The 16,073-nt window shown below is 37.1% G+C and overlaps 1 protein-coding gene across 1 annotated transcript; it reads left to right on the forward strand.

The window, feature by feature from the left end:
• The first annotated feature begins 8,205 nt into the window (after nucleotides 1–8,205).
• LOC141363560 (keratin, type I cytoskeletal 19) lies at nucleotides 8,206–11,531 on the forward strand. Its single transcript, XM_073866431.1, has 8 exons — nucleotides 8,206–8,847; nucleotides 8,929–9,011; nucleotides 9,173–9,329; nucleotides 9,920–10,081; nucleotides 10,161–10,286; nucleotides 10,448–10,751; nucleotides 11,130–11,221; nucleotides 11,342–11,531. Exons 1-8 carry the CDS (start codon nucleotides 8,299–8,301, stop codon nucleotides 11,348–11,350), a joined length of 1,482 nt encoding a protein of 493 aa, XP_073722532.1. The 5' UTR covers nucleotides 8,206–8,298; the 3' UTR covers nucleotides 11,351–11,531.
• Nucleotides 11,532–16,073: the final 4,542 nt, after the last annotated feature.

Raw genomic sequence — 16,073 nt, forward strand, 5'->3', positions numbered from 1 at the left:
TTTTTTTATTTAGCAGACACTTTTATCTAAAGCAGCTTACATTGAAGAATACAAAGCAATTAATTTTAAGAAGGAAATAACATGAGAAGTGACAGTAATAGTAAAGCCTGATTTATAGTTATGTGTCAGACCTGCACCATAGCTACATAGCCTTACATGCACATCTACAAAAATGTAACAACGTGTCAATTCTACGTGGACTACGAGCGCTGTGATTGGTCCCCTTCCTCTAGTCAAAAAAAATCTGCCACATTTTCTTAAACTAATTTTTCGCTTGTGACAAAACAGAAACTGCCAAAAAAAAATTTATGGAAATATATTTTGAAATATGCTTAAAAATATTTATTTTTTTGGCCTTTTTATATTTTGAAATTTTAATATATTTTAAAGTATTGGAATTTGTAAGAAGAACTTTGTATGGTACAAACCTGTATACATAACGGGTTTGAAAAGGTTCAAATTAAGTATATTTTCAACTGCAAAAATGTACTTTATAAAATAATATATTTCATACATACTTTACTAACTTTTATTTTGAACAGGAAATATATATATATATATATATATATAGCCATATGGGTTGTAAAATTAGTAATGTATTTGTTGCCCTTAAAATACATCAAATACATTAGAAATATATGTTAACAAGGTTCAAACTGAATTATCTTTGAAGATTCATGACATTAATTATCATAAATGTCAGGCTTACTAAAGTTAGTTCTGTGCAGAACCGTGATAGAGTTTTAAAGGAATGTTACTAACCAAACTAATTTCACGTTTTTATTCTGTGGTGTTTGAGGACCCCTTGTGGGTGCACCGATGCAACTGTAGTCATTTATTTTGTCCCTTTGCGCTTTCTGTAGTTTGGCAAAATGTTACTCTCCTTGCATCTTTTTTAGCAGTTTCTAAATGTCATTTCATGTATTAAGAAATCATTAAATGTGTAATGTCTAATTAGTTGTCAGCCATGCAATAGTAGGTGCAAAATTACTAAGAAAAGTGTTTTGTGTTTTTGCTTTGACACTTTTGTTTTTCTTCTCATGCACTGGTTGGCTAAGCTGAACAGGAAGTCAAAATGATCAGACTCCCTCACAAGCAATGTTGAATAAAAAAAGGCTATAATATTTATTCTGTTTTAGAATGACTAATCAAAGAAGCCATTATTTCATTTGTTTTTTAAGTTAATCTGAATTGTTTAAGGAACTTTGTTGAACAATGGCAAATATAAAAGAAGAAAATGGTCAAATGACCCCAAGAGGATATTGAGTAGGGATGACGTACTTTTGTAGGCCAACTCTGGAAGTTAGCGGGACACTTGTTCCCTCACTAAAAAGCCAAATCATTTTCCCCATAAAGCTTATTCTTTGTGATATAATCCAGAAGTCTGTGTTTAACAAAAGTTGACATGTTTTGTCCAACAAGTTAATCTTCACAGATAAAAACAACTTTAATACATAAATGTGTTTACTAGACAACAATAATAATAAATGTTGTGTTCATCTGTAAAGATTATCTTGTTGGACAAAACGTGTAAGTGTCATAATCTTAACTTGTTAAAGATTGTCTTGATAACCTCCAATCTTACTACTGGAGACATACAGACAATGAGATCAACTGTGCTACGTCGTCTCGGTTGGACTGGGACTAGAATAAAACGTTTTTAAAGCAAATGAGCAAAGTTAGCACAATTTAAAACACGTATGCCATATTAAAGCAATATTGACAGAAAGAAGGCTTCATGAAATGACATGCTGTAGATTATTATTATTATCATTATCACAGTGGCTCACATTAAAAAGCCTTTACAATACAAGCTTTAAATACAATTATTTATCTGACACAAAGCTTTGATGAAATATTTTAATGTTTAAAATATGATTAGTACACAAGTTCAACTTGTGCATTAAATGTGCATTAATGATTAATTCCTTTCCCATGGGAGAAGAGGTTTCTAACTTTTCTCATGGATCTTTAACAAATTACTTTTCAAATATTTGCATAATGTGATTTTGTTTTAAATAAATTAAACTTCTCTGTCAGCGGGGGTCTATGCACTCCTGCCTAAGGGTCCATCACTGAAGCAGACACTTCAACTTTGTCAATTTCCCACAAATTCATCAAAACCTTGAATGACATCAGGTGAACTCGATGAAATCTGGTTAACGACTAGAAGCTCTTCAGTGATGTCCTTTAGGTGAGTTATTTTAGTTAGGGAAGTGGAGGATATGGAGGTTGAATCGATCAGACATTTGGATTTGGAGTATCTTGATGAAGTTACAATATGAGAGAAAAAGAGCAAACGCATGACACTTGTTCGTTTTGTATGGCACTCTCTATTTGGTGGCAGAAAACTGGGCACACTTTCATGATGTCTGCAAACACTTTTCTATTTTTCTTTGTTGCTTTATAGGAGAATCGCAGTGAAGATTTAAATGTGTTAAAACACGTTATATGGAACAGTTAACAACTACCAATATATAAAATAGACTGTTAATATAAACTAATTATAAACTATTTCATAAGTAAGAAAAGGTTAAGCAATAGAACGATATAAACGTATACATCACCTTTAACCTGACACATGACAGGTGCTCTCCAATGGGTGCACCACACGGCAGGTTTTTGTTTTATTGTTTTATAACTAGACCCAACAAAAAATGTTTAAAGCATGTTTCTTGAAGAGTGACTGCAGTTCATACAGTAATTGATAATAAGTTAGACTCAGTTAAACACAGTTCTTTTCTAAAGTAGAAGAGGATTCTGACTTTTCTCATGTGTTGTGTTTTTTTTGCTTTTGTAATATTTGCCATTTTTCCATGCCATGTTCCACAGCCAACCTACAGAAACAGGCAGTTACCTGGTGCACCTCAATGTCTGTAGAACCCTGTGAGATAACGCCAGTACTTATATTATACTAAACTAAAAACCCTCAGTCAAAAGTAAGTTATACTTTATTATTTAACATACAGATCACAGAAATGGTCCCCACAGGTCATGACGATAAGTAGTGCCCAGTGGTCTGTTGCCGGTGTGAATAATGCCAGAGACAGTTGATGGAACTGCCACCTGCCCAATCAGGTGACTATAATTTTAACTTGTTTAAAAACCTTGCCAATTTAAATGTTCAAAAGCAACATGACATGAAAAAAAATATAAAGGGGTACTCTCACTCTGTTTAAGAGGTTTCTTGTACACCTGCATCTGAAGTTCACATCCAGAAAGCTGCATCTCAGGTAGCAGACTAACACTTGATTTTCTGTTCAAAAGATGTGAAAGATAACTCAAAGTACCCCCGCTGTACCCTGGTCTGTGGGTGGGTGCCCCCCAAGCACAAAAATGAATTTCCAACTATGGGCCTAATAAACTTGATGCTGTCTGTTGTTTAAACGACACAATAGCTCATTGTTTGAATATGTCACGGAGTGACTGTGAAAGGGCGGAACCTGAAGTGAGGAAGATTAGTTCCGCCCGGACCATGATTCGCAAACACCACTCACTTCCGGGAGCTCCATGGCAACCCAAATGGGGTTTGATTCACAACAGGTGTGGAAACGAGTGGGGCGATTCACGATTGGGCGATCTTATGAACAGGAGGCACATAAATAGTGCAGTGAGAGACTGGAAGGGGGTGGTCGATTTCTGGGCGAACTTATTTCTGCCAAAGGCAGACGGAATGCGGACCTTCTGAAGCCCCCAATACATCCGTCTGCACACCCACTGGTCATCCTGCACGTACTTACCTGTGGATCGTCCAAGTGTCCCCAACAGCAGGCCCCGGATCATGTGGCAAACAGCGTCAGGTACGCCCTACACCTACCCACTAGTGTTACTTACCCTTTTACCCTTCTGTACGTGCAGGAACGAGAAGAGCCCCACCGCCAGTCCCTCTGCAGGACAAACACAAGAGACACTGCTGTGAACAACCCGGTTAAGTCACGTGAGGGACAGGAAACGAACGGTCTAAAGACTTACCTAGGAGCCCCGTGACAGAGTCAGAAGCGACTCGGATTGCCACTCTCTGGACCAGAGAGATAGATTTTAGATTCCCCTCCCCCTTCCCTGAATACCTTTTAAATAATTTAAATAAAGTTTGTTTTAATTATACTTACCTTCCTTCGTGTGTCTGGTCATTGGGGTGTTCATGGGACCTCCTCGAGGTGGAAACTAAGGAAGGGGCGAGACTCACGACATCTGTGGTCCGCTCCGACCTGTGACAAATACCATGCTTTTCCATCACTAATCCTTAAAAAAAATCAATTTTGTCATCATTTCCCCCAGATCAACTAAGAAGAACCTGACTTGCTGCTGTCCTCTTTTCCTTCAGGGTCACTCTCCCTGTACTCTTACAACCCTAACCCTGAGCCTTTCGATTGCAACCTTCATTCTCTCTCTACCATCTGCTTTGAATCTGTTATTTTCACTTTCTGCACCACCACAACCCAGTGCACTGCTCCACTCAATGTCGAAGAAGCTACCAATGGCCCTTGTACAACTTAAGCATCCTGTCTTGATGATGTCTGCTTTCTGACCTCCAGCCCAGTACTTTCCACACCATCCAGACCCTGGCTCTCTTGACTGTTTGTAACCAATGGAACAAGCTAAGAGCAACAGATAATTGACCCAAATTTCAATAAGAGGCCATTAAATATCAATCTCTGCTCTTTTCTTTTTCTACTAACATCTCAATGGCCAAAGTCAATTAGCTTGAAAAGATTAACAACACTCCAAACACCCGTCAACTATTTTCAACCTCTCTTCTTTGTTCCCCATCTCTCCCCACTTCCTTGGTCACAGCAGATGACTTTGCTATTTTTTCACAAACATGGTGACTGCCATCTGCACCATGCATCCCCAACCCCTCACTATCTTCATACCACTCACAACTCACTTCTTTCTCTCCTCTAACAGAGAATGAGGTCTCTGTCAGGGCTTTGAACCAGATTTTTTTCCCAATTGGTTCGTTCCGAACAGAAACAGTATTTTAACGTTTCCGATTTTCGGTTCAACTTTAAACTGATGTTCCTGAACCGGTTAGAACAAAAAAATAAAGTTCTCGAACCGGTTAATAACATTCCATGTCAGCTGTGGGACATACAAATAAGTAGGCTGATCATTAGGACATTAATCTTAAATTATTAGTTTACATAATTTTCTCTATCTTGTCATCAAACATTAAAAAAGGCTATATTATGTAAGTGGCATAACTGTAATTCTGACATGCCTACATTTGTTTCAGCATTATACATGAATTAAGACAATTTCGGCATGTCATTTATTGGCAAACAACTTAAACAAATGTTTTTATTAGAAAACGAATACTGTGGTATTTCGAGATCATTTGGTTTGTATGTGTCCTGTCAAGAACAGAAAGATTGCTCGCTTGCTTTTTGAAACGCGTCTCTCGGTGTATGCACTTTTGAGTGCACTTAAACACGTGCACACGCACAGACGGAGGACGAATTCCAAATGGCGCTTCGGAAAGAGGATGCAACATAAACAGTCGCTCCACATAAAGTGAAAATTACGTTTTTCAGTGCTTTATTCACCAAATGTATTTTAATGGACTACAGTAGGAGAAACAGTAGCAAAACTCTCTCCCAAGTTTATACATCAAAAGTTCAGATCTTTGAAGGGCATAGAGATAATCACGTATGATTGAAGTTGGACCGGACACATTCAACCACATGTGCGTCTATGCATACAGAAAATTGCTCACTTTTAGTGCCTTTTAATACCGTAAAAATAACGGTATTAACCGGTTACCATTATTTTAAATAAACAATTCTGTTTCGGAACATATCTTTTTTGAAAGTTTCTGGTTTCTTTCTGTTCCTTGCAAAACATTAAAAGTCTCTGGTTTTTGTTTTCGTTCCGTGAACTGGTTCAAAGCCTTGGACTCTAAAACTCTTCTCTCTACTCAAACTACCATCTGTCCCCACAACCCTATACCCTCTCATATCTTACAAACTATTGTTCTGTCAAGTCTGCCCCAACTCACACATATTATAATCACATCCATCACTACAAGAACCATCACTACCTCATTCAAGCAGGCTCGGGTAACCCCACTGCTAAAAAACAACAATCAGTCCCTCATGCATAAGAACTATAGACCAGTCAGACTCTTATCATTTCTTTCAAAGACTCTAGATAGAGAAGTATTTAACCAACTTTTTTGGTATTTACTTTTCTCTCTCAGAACAACTCACTAGCAGTCAACAATCCGGTTTAAAATAGGACATTCTATGGAGACTGCCAGTCTATCTGTTGTTAAAACCTACAGCAGGCAAGAGCCTACTTCCTATAATTTGTTCTTAATTTCTTGACCTCTCTGTTGTCTTTGACACAGTAAACCACCAGAGCCTGCTTTCCACTCTCTTTTCACCCAATCAGCTGGTTCAGATCATATAAGCAGATCCTTCAAGGCATCTTGAAGAGCAGAAGCATTTAGGTCACATCAGTTGATCACTGGAGTTTGTCAGGGATTACTTTTGCCTTCTAAGTTCTGGGCACATGGCTTCTCATTAGGGTTGCCATTTGTCAAAATGATAGCTAATCTCCTAATTAAATATTAATTTAAAAATCTTATGCCCTGCATACATGGTAGGTTTATTAATAGTTTGTTAATTTACAGCAGGTAGCCTACTTTTAACATAGTAAGGCTACTTTTGAACCATTAAGTTAACTTTACCTGTCTAAAACAAAACACTTGTGACTACCGCACTAAAGGTAAATAAAACGTTATCCCCATCATTTTAATCTTGTGACAAACTAAACTAACATAGATTCTATAAGATTTGATCTTACAGGGTCAACATGAAAAACATAAATTAAAACACACTTACAGAATCAGAAGCACCAAAATGTCCTAGTAAAGTTGAAAATGATTCAATCCTTCAGATTGATGCGTTTTAGACAGGTCTGGATCAGCGATCTCTTCAGAATTGAGACCAAACTTTGTAACTATGCCAATCTTATACAAACAGCTAAGTAACCGACTATATAAAAAAGCAAACATAAAATCGTATTATTTGACCCTCTTAAACGTGTACTAAATGTGCTGGGGATCTGTGATTGGATGAAAGGTGTCGTGATCAGCACCGCTGCTGCTTGTGGCACCGCAAGGACTGACAGTGGATGACATCAAAGTACCGCGAGAGCATTTTGATAGTGACTTCTGTAGGATTTCTCGAATCCCTCTCGCGGGATTCTGATATTATCTGCCTGTCGTTGTGGCGCCACATGAAGTCGAAGCCTGTTGAATCAGTCAATGGTTAGATCAAGTGTAGCAGTCAAAAAACGGGACAAATAAATTATGTTGAAAATACGGGACGTCCCGGCTAATCCGGGACAGATGGCAACCCTACTTCTCATACTATTGCTATGTAAACAACATGCAAATTTACATGTCATCTCTGCTCATATCTCTGCATGTCTTCTAGACATATTTTCATGGATGAAGGAATGTGATCTTCAATTCAGCATTGCCAAGATGAAGCTTCTCTTAATCCTTGCACACCACTCAACTATAAGTATACCATGCAGATCATAGTCCAAGCTGTTGTTATATCAAGACTGGACTACTATAATGCCCTATTGGCTGGCCTTCCAGCAAGTGTGACCAAGCCCCAGCAGCATTTCTGGTCTTCAATTTAGCTAAAAGAGACACTGGCCCCTGCTGAAAAAAAACAGCATACCAGCAAGACCAGCATATGTTGTGTTTTGGTGACCACCAGCTAAACCAGCATAGACCAGCATAATTCCCATGCTGGTTTGATGCTGGATTTTTCAGCAGGTAGGACAGTAACAGACAATTCACTCTCTTAACTCAACTCACTCCTGCAGGTGCCATCCTGCAATTTACTCTCAATAAATAAACAATGCCTACTTGTTCCATCACAAAGAGGAACCAAATCACTTACACAAAACAACCCATGTTGTTCCTATGGTGGAATGAAGTTGAGTCCACCACTACCTTCAAGGAACAATTGAGTCTGCTAAAAAAGTAAAGGTAAAGAAAACGTAAATCCACCTTGAAGTTGCTTTGAATAAAAGCATCTGCCAATGGCATAAATGTAAATGCACATTTTGCCTGAAGCTAGTAAAGCTGCTCTGTTGCCAGGTGGCTGTGCCCTCTTGCCCAAGGGCCCATCTCTATGGGAGTGGTGCATGAGCAAACCAACTATAAAATGCTTTAAACTTTGCCACCATCCACATCACCAATAGTCATAGCAGACACCAGGTGCCCTGCACAGAAATAATTTCTGCTCGCTGTGAAAACTTGCTCTAATTAAAGTCATGTCTCAGACTAGAAGCTCTTCTGTGAGGGCCCACAGTAGCCGTTCCCAGGTGTCCAGGGCTTATTCTACCTCTGGAGCTGCAGCAGGATATGGATATGGATATGGAGGTTATGGAGGTGGAATTAGTCAGGCTTATGGTCACTCTTTGATGGCCGGCGGTCTGCATGGCAGTGCTGGGATAGGTTTAGGGTCAGGGTCTGGGTTTGGCATTGGGTTAGGAGCAGCGAGTGGAAGGGCCATCTCATCTGGTTTAAAAATAGCCGGAGGTTCCATTTCAGCTGCTGGAGGTTTGGGTGGAGGTTCTTTCTCGGCTGCTTTTAAGTCAGGTGGAGGATCTTTCATGGATAACATGGCAAACATTGTCAGTGATAAGCAGCAGCTGCAGGTTCTGAACGATCGCCTTGCCACTTACCTGGATAAGGTGAAACGTCTGGAGATCACAAACCGTGAGCTGAATGAGAAACTCAGATCATTCACCCTCAATAGAGTTCAAACTACCCATGACTTTGAGCCATATCAAATGCAGATCAAACCTCTGCGTGAACAGGTGACCTAACTTGATTTCTGATCATTTTTCCAAATGTCCATAATGTGCCAAGTTAATACTGTGGATGTTTTTGTCTTTCAGATTCTGTCTCTTATTCAAGAAAACACCAATATTACTTTATCCATTGACAATGCCAAACTGGCTGCAGATGACTTCAGACTGAAGTAAGTTTGTGTGGCACAAAAAACTTTAACACAGCTTCAAAATCAATAAACATCTTTACAACAAGAGAAATTTATTATTTTTCAAGTTAATTCAACTAAATATAGGTGATATGTAGATTTAATGAAATGTATGTACATGAGCATTCCTAACTGTTTTTAAGGTATGAGACAGAGTTGGGCATTCGTCAATCTGTGGAGGCAGACATAGCCAATCTGAAAGTTCTCAAGAAAGAGTATGAGACAACGACTGATGTGTTACAGCATGAGGTCAATGTCTTCACAAGTGAACTCAAAAATGTCAAAGATACATACCAGCAGGTGAGAGAACTTCATATGTTCAACCTTGATTATCTTCCAGGACCAGGGTGGGTAATCCTGGTCCTGGAAGGCCACTGTCCTAAAGAATTTAGTTCCAACCCTAATTAAACACACCTGAAATTTAAGTTTAAGATTATTTGGAAATGAAAGACAATTTAATTTAATTAAGGTTAGAGCTAAACTTTGCAGGACAGTAACCTTCCATAACTCCAGATTCACAACCCCTGATCTAAACCAAACTTTAAGGGGCAGTTTACCGGACAGGTATTAAACTAGTCCTAGACTAAAATAAATGTTAGAGCTGTCCAAACTGAAAACAACTTGGACTGACATATCTTAAAATACATCAGTGCCCTTTGTTTTGCCTCAAAATGCAGGCCAGTAATGTTTTTATTAAGGCATATTTGTTAAAACTAGTTATATTTCCTAATTAAATTAAGGCCTAGTCCTGGCTTAAGCTAATCCTTGTCTGGGAAACCACCCTAAGCATTTTTCAAGTCTAAAATCTTAAAGCCTCCGTGAGGTCTTTAAGAGAATTGTTCAGTGTCACCCGACTGACTGAATTCTGTCCTGTAACCTCAATTCTTCAGGAGATGATTGGACTTCGAGGGCAGATTTCAGGCACAGTGACCGTGGATGTGCAGGAGGTGGAGAGTACAGATCTGTCACGAGTGCTGGCTGAGATCCGTTCCGAGTATGAGATGGTCATTGAGAAGAACCGCAGGGAGGCAGAACAATGGTACACTAAACAGGTATGTAAACAAACACAAACATACACAACACACACTTATTTTAGACCTGTTTTATTTTGACTGGTGTTCTTGTGTTCAGCTGGAGAAGAAAACCGCAGAGGTTGCGATTGTCACCGAGACGACGGTCACTGGTGGTACTGAGATCACAGAGAGCCGCAAACAGATGTCTGGGTTGCAGACGCAGTACGACTCCATATTTGTAGAGGTCTGCATGTGTGTTTGAATGAACGCAGTAAACATTATATTCCTGTTTGTTGCCTAGAGAAGGCTTTGGATTTGTCAAAGTTTATTGGCATGAAATATGTGTATACTTTTTAATTGTTTTGATAAGTGGTGTGTAGTGCTGACATTGTCTCCTCTCTACAGAAAACCAACCTAGAGCAGCGTCTGATGGAAGTTCAGGGTCACTATCAGGTGCAGTTGTTTAAATTGAGTCACCTTGCCGGAAGTCTGGAAGGGGAACTCATGTCCATCCGTGAGAGTGCGATACAGCAAAGTCGAGACTACCAGCTGCTCCTGAGCACCAAAGTTCAACTGGAAAGAGAGATCAACACTTATAGAGCTCTGCTAGAGGGCGCTGCCGATGTCTCTGTGCTCGCCATCAAGCCACAAGCTGTGGAAATCAAGGAATCTGTTGAGTTTTCAGCCTCATCTGTGAAGACCGAAACTGGTAAGCAGATTTGTGTTACTTAGTGGTTTTAGAACTTTACCCATATCAGGAAATGGTGCCATTTGTGCCTAAACATATCTAGAGTTGCTATTAATTGCATCAGAAGTAAGCCGTGAGCACATCAATTACAACATTTACTGAGACCGACCAATGAAGCCTTAAAAGGCTGCAGGTTCCAACCCCAGACATCCATTGAATCAATGCCATTGTGCACAACCTAAATTAATTAATAAAGACCAGATTTAAAGTCGGACTACATGAGTACATTATGATGTAAGTGGTGATGTCAAAAGGTTCAATAATAGTGAATGAAAATGTGATGTCATCAGTGATCCTTTGTGATGTTAACAGCTTACATAAATCTGTCCTTGTTTTCAGTTGCAGTGGGCGGGGCTAATGCCACATTCTTAATATCCGATGCATCGGGTGACCTTCCTGTTTTAACAGACATTACACCAGCAAAAGATGCCGATAAGATCATGAAGTTGTTGCATAGAGGTTCAATTTCTAGTTCATTGTTAGGAAATGGTTTCATTTGTTCTTAAAAAATCCAGTGCTCAAAATATCTAATATTCTTTGTATTTTGTGTAGATAAATGATACTGCAGATCCTCCATCAGCACAAAGGCCTTGTAAAGAAAAATGAGTCTTCAACGACCACGTGATGTCATCAATATGATCAGAAATTAACCAATCATCTGTTAACACTCTTTTGTGCTGTATAACTGGTTGTCAAACATAAATAAAACCAAAGGGTACTCCTGTACTGCTCTGAAAAATAGTACTGTACTGTCTTTATTGAACTCAAGAGTCTTTACATACAGACAAAGGGTGCCAGTGTTTGGATTTATAGACCAGTTGCTCTACATCTCAAAACATATAGTAAATAAAAATAGTATAGTATATAATGTTCGAGTATCAGACACAGCCGATCAATTTAAATCTAAACTTAAGACATTCTTCTTTAACAAAGCATTCACATAAAATGTCCAGTAAATGTACTTTTCCCGCAGTAGTTAGTTTGTCTAGAACAAAGCACTCACATACCTCATATGGGTAATATGCTATTGCCGCAATAGTTAGCCTGTCTGGAACCGAGCCGACTTGAACCACTATAATGTATGACACTTGCATTGCATGCGAACGGCCCCTACGCTAATAGAATTCTGTTTTTGTCTCCCTGTCTCGTCCTCGACCACGAGGACCATGAGACAAACAGACCCAGTTCCGGTTGCTGTAAAGATCATTGCATCACTGATCCACTGGCTGTCCTTCAACGTGATGACCAGCCGATGCCCGACCAACGACCACCGGCTAAACCAGTTTAATTCGCTTACCCGCCTCCTATCTCTACCGTTTCTATATATATATTAATTCCTCCCAAGGGTTTTTGTCCTTCTAGGAGTTTTTCCCATTGGGTTTTTTTTCCTAGAGGGTTTTTAGTCCCAGGGAGAGTCAGCCAACTTTGGCTTAACTTAGCACTTTACTGTATACGTTACATTATTAATATGCTCGCTTGTACGGTTTAACCGCTTTCTCTACTTCTTTTATTATCTATTGATTTTCTGTGTTCTCCTCTACATCTTCTCATGTTAAGCTGCTTTGCAACAATTAACACTTGTGAAAAGCGCTATATAAATAAAATTGAATTGAATTGAATTGAAGTTATGATTTGCAGGTCTATACTGAAAAAAAACATAAACTTACCACTCAGAAACGTCCATTAACAATTCCTCAAAATCTGTCTCTTCATCTGATACAGACTCAAACATAAGATCTGTTTACACACACACAGAGCTACTGAAGGAGAAACAGCCAATCAGAGCAACATTATTATTCATGACCCTTTCAAATAAGGCAATAATAGACCATTTCATTCAAATCCTAGGGTTGTAAATGGACATAAACTGACTCTGGATCATTTTTGCACTTAATAAAGCCACAAACCTTCAGTGTAGATATCAGAGAACAATTTAACAGATTATTACAATGCATTATTTGGCATTCTTTGTCAAATTGCCCTTTTTTATCTATAGAACTTTACTAGATTTACAATATTTTTCACTTTCAAGATTTCTCAACCCACTAAAACTGTAAAACTGTTATCTTGAAATAATTATCAACAACAATATTTTGGTGAATAAAATTTATTTAAATCAAGCTGTGGCCTATCTGACACAAAAAATTCGAAAGCCCTTCCCTAAATATGTTAAAAGTCTCCAGCTGGAACCAAACTGATCACCCCTCTAGACCGTGTCTTCACTGCACTGTAAAAATTCATATCATATATTTTGATCTTACTTTAACTTAACAAATTAAGTTAAACAATTTAAATTTGTTTTTATACAGTAAGTTATGTGAACTTATCACAAGGCAAAACTTATAATAGTAGGATGAATTGACTTGCAGCCTATAGTTTAAGCGACTTGATTAAAAAATGTTTTACAGTTTGGTTGAATAGTCTGTAACTCTGTAATTCTTATTGCATTGGGATTGAAGTGGAAATTCATGTATATGGTTTACCATATTAGAATAAACACACACCTCGGTAGCACTTTATTTTACAGTATGTGTGCTTGCCTTGTATGTATATGGTAAATAAAAATTGTTGGTAATTAAATTGTCTCATTACTTGCTGTGCCAGTGGTGCATACTTGTAAGTTGTTGTGTGGCTTTAGATAAGTACTGGGTAGTGCATATAATAACTGTGTAAAATGCAGCACTTCATTTTACAGTCCTGTTCCCATGCAGTTACTATGCTAACTAGTGAATGTACTCAGTAGTTATTGCTTACGGTATTTAATGCTTTGGTTTAAAGAGAATTATAAAGGACAAAGATACTGAGTACAAAAGTGGCACATCAGTAATGTTTGTTATCAGTTATCATATACATACACTATAAGTGCCTTTCATTAACACTGGCCTGTAAGTACTACAAACTTACCATGTACAAACAATTTATAAGTACAGTAGTGTTTCTCATTAGTTACAGTATAGTGCACATACATTATATGAGCTGTTATTAATGTACACTGGCCTGTATATGCTTACCATATACATACCATTTGTAAGTACAGTAGTGTTTGTTATTAGTTATCATATATGTACACTATACAGTAAGTACCTGTCATTAACCCACACTTACCTGTAATTACTCAATACTTAAATTGTACATTCATGTGTAAGTACAGTAGTGTTTCTTGTTAGTTACATTATACTTACACTATAAGTATGTATCTGGTATTATCCAGTGCTTGTTTAGAGTTGCATGGTAACTAGCAAGTATGTTCCACTGGTAAGTACAGTATACCATTTAATTACCATGTAGATGGTCGGGGGTGGGTGCTACGCATTTGGGTGTATGTGCAACGTGTGTGCCATATATGTACAAGGTAAGTGCATGTACTGTAAAATAAAGTGCTACCCACACCTCTTTATTTTCATATTTGTTATCACTGCTTATCTTTAATTATTGCTTTCATTATTATTTTATTTAAATTATTTTATTATTATCATTAATGTATTTTCTTGTTTATTGTTGTATGCAATGTATACCCATTCTTGATGTCTTCCTTGTCAAATGTCTAAAAATTTAATAATTTGTAAATAAATAATGATTTTGAATCACAATTAATTTGACAACTTGTACATCAGTAACAACCTAGCTGAAGTAGACAATTGAAACTATTCGTTTCTGTTAAAACTAACTGAAGGAACCAATAAGAAACCATTGGCTTTTGCTATTAAAATTACAAAATTCCTTTTTGTTGTGTTTTGGGACATATTTCAGTAGGATTTAATGGTGCCACCAGTGGAATAGTTTTTATAACAACCAATAAAATTTAAATTGATGTTGTTTTCTCTCTATATTTTTTCTTTTTGTTGTAATAACTGTATTAAATTGTAGTTTAACAATAAAGGAATACAAAGTTACAAGCCTATATCAGTAATTTCATATAAGTTATTGTTAACACATATTCTGTTTAAATAATTTGTAAATAATGGATCTTCTTATTAGAATTATTACAAGCTACAAGCTAACCTTTCATATGAAGCCTGCACAGCACCGGCTATAAAACCTAGCTAACTACATTAAAAGTACACTATACATTCAATTGAAATGATTCATTTTAAATATATACCCATAAAAGCAATATTTATCTTACACAAAGCATTATACAAGATTTACATTTGTAAACATTAATGTTTCAATAAAATGTTTAAAAATTTAATTACTTCAGTTTAATCCTGACAACAGCATGCAGCAGCTCCAAAATCTTATTTCTTTAGTGCTTTCCCATGGGAGAAGAGGTTTCGACCTTTTCTCATGGTTCATTTAACAAACTACTAAACGAAATATTTGCATGCTATGCTTCTGCTTTAAGTAAATTCAACTTTTCTGTCTCCAGGTGCCTGTGCACTCCTGCCTAAGGGTCCATCAGTGAGGGAGTGCCGCCCAAGCAGACCATATAAAACACAATAAATGAAATCAGTTTCATATGAATCCATCAAAGCCTAAAAGACATCAGGTGTCAACCGTCCACTAAAATCACTTCTGCTCACTGTGACAACTGCAATGCAAAAACATTTATGGCTAACTTGGTATTTTTGCATTGTTTCCAGTATAAATATCTAAGAATTCTTAAATTGAAATACCTTTATTTGATAAGTGACTTAAGATATTAAGTCTTGTTTACTGAAATTATGAAAATCAAGAGGTTACTCAAAACAAGTCAAATTATATTCCATTGTTGTAAGAAAAATAAACTTTACTTGACTTTAGTGACATAAGTTGAAACTGGAATTAAGTTTATTTTTGGCAGATATTTTTAATTGTTTCAAGCATAAACTTCTTAAATTTCATTTTTATGATACATAAATGTAAGCATTCTTAGTTTTTTTTGTCTTATTTTCCAGTTTAAATATTTAAGTAAGACACTATTGCTGTGATTCTACAATTTTGATTAAAGTCATGCAGGCTAGAAGCTACTACACTGAAAAAAAAATGACTTTCTCACTTAATATATTTTTTTGTGTTGCTTTTTGTCTAAAACTAGACTTATTTTCTTAGGTCATTTAGCTCATGAAGAAAATGCATCTTGATTTAAGAATTTTTAGATATTTCTACTAAAAACAAGACAAAAATACTAAGAAAGTCATTTTTTTGCAGTGTATCTGATGTCCTTCAGTAGATGCTCACGTGTTCAAGAGTTATTCTTGCTCTGGAAGATCAAGATATAGATTTGAAGGATCTTGATGAAGTGAAAGTTAATCTGAGTGACTCAAAAACAAATTTGGTCAGTTTTGTAAGGTTTGTTCAAAT

This window comes from Misgurnus anguillicaudatus, chromosome 3 (genome assembly GCF_027580225.2).
Source record: "Misgurnus anguillicaudatus chromosome 3, ASM2758022v2, whole genome shotgun sequence".
NCBI lineage: Eukaryota > Metazoa > Chordata > Actinopteri > Cypriniformes > Cobitidae > Misgurnus > Misgurnus anguillicaudatus.

Bases quoted from the DNA above. Each gene is read 5' to 3' on its own strand.
- LOC141363560 (XM_073866431.1), top strand. From the start codon at position 8,299: ATGTCTCAGACTAGAAGCTCTTCTGTGAGGGCCCACAGTAGCCGTTCC. The intron at 10,082-10,160 runs GTATGTAAACAA...TCTTGTGTTCAG, and splicing joins AACAATGGTACACTAAACAG to CTGGAGAAGAAAACCGCAGA. The intron at 10,752-11,129 runs GTAAGCAGATTT...CCTTGTTTTCAG, and splicing joins ATCTGTGAAGACCGAAACTG to TTGCAGTGGGCGGGGCTAAT.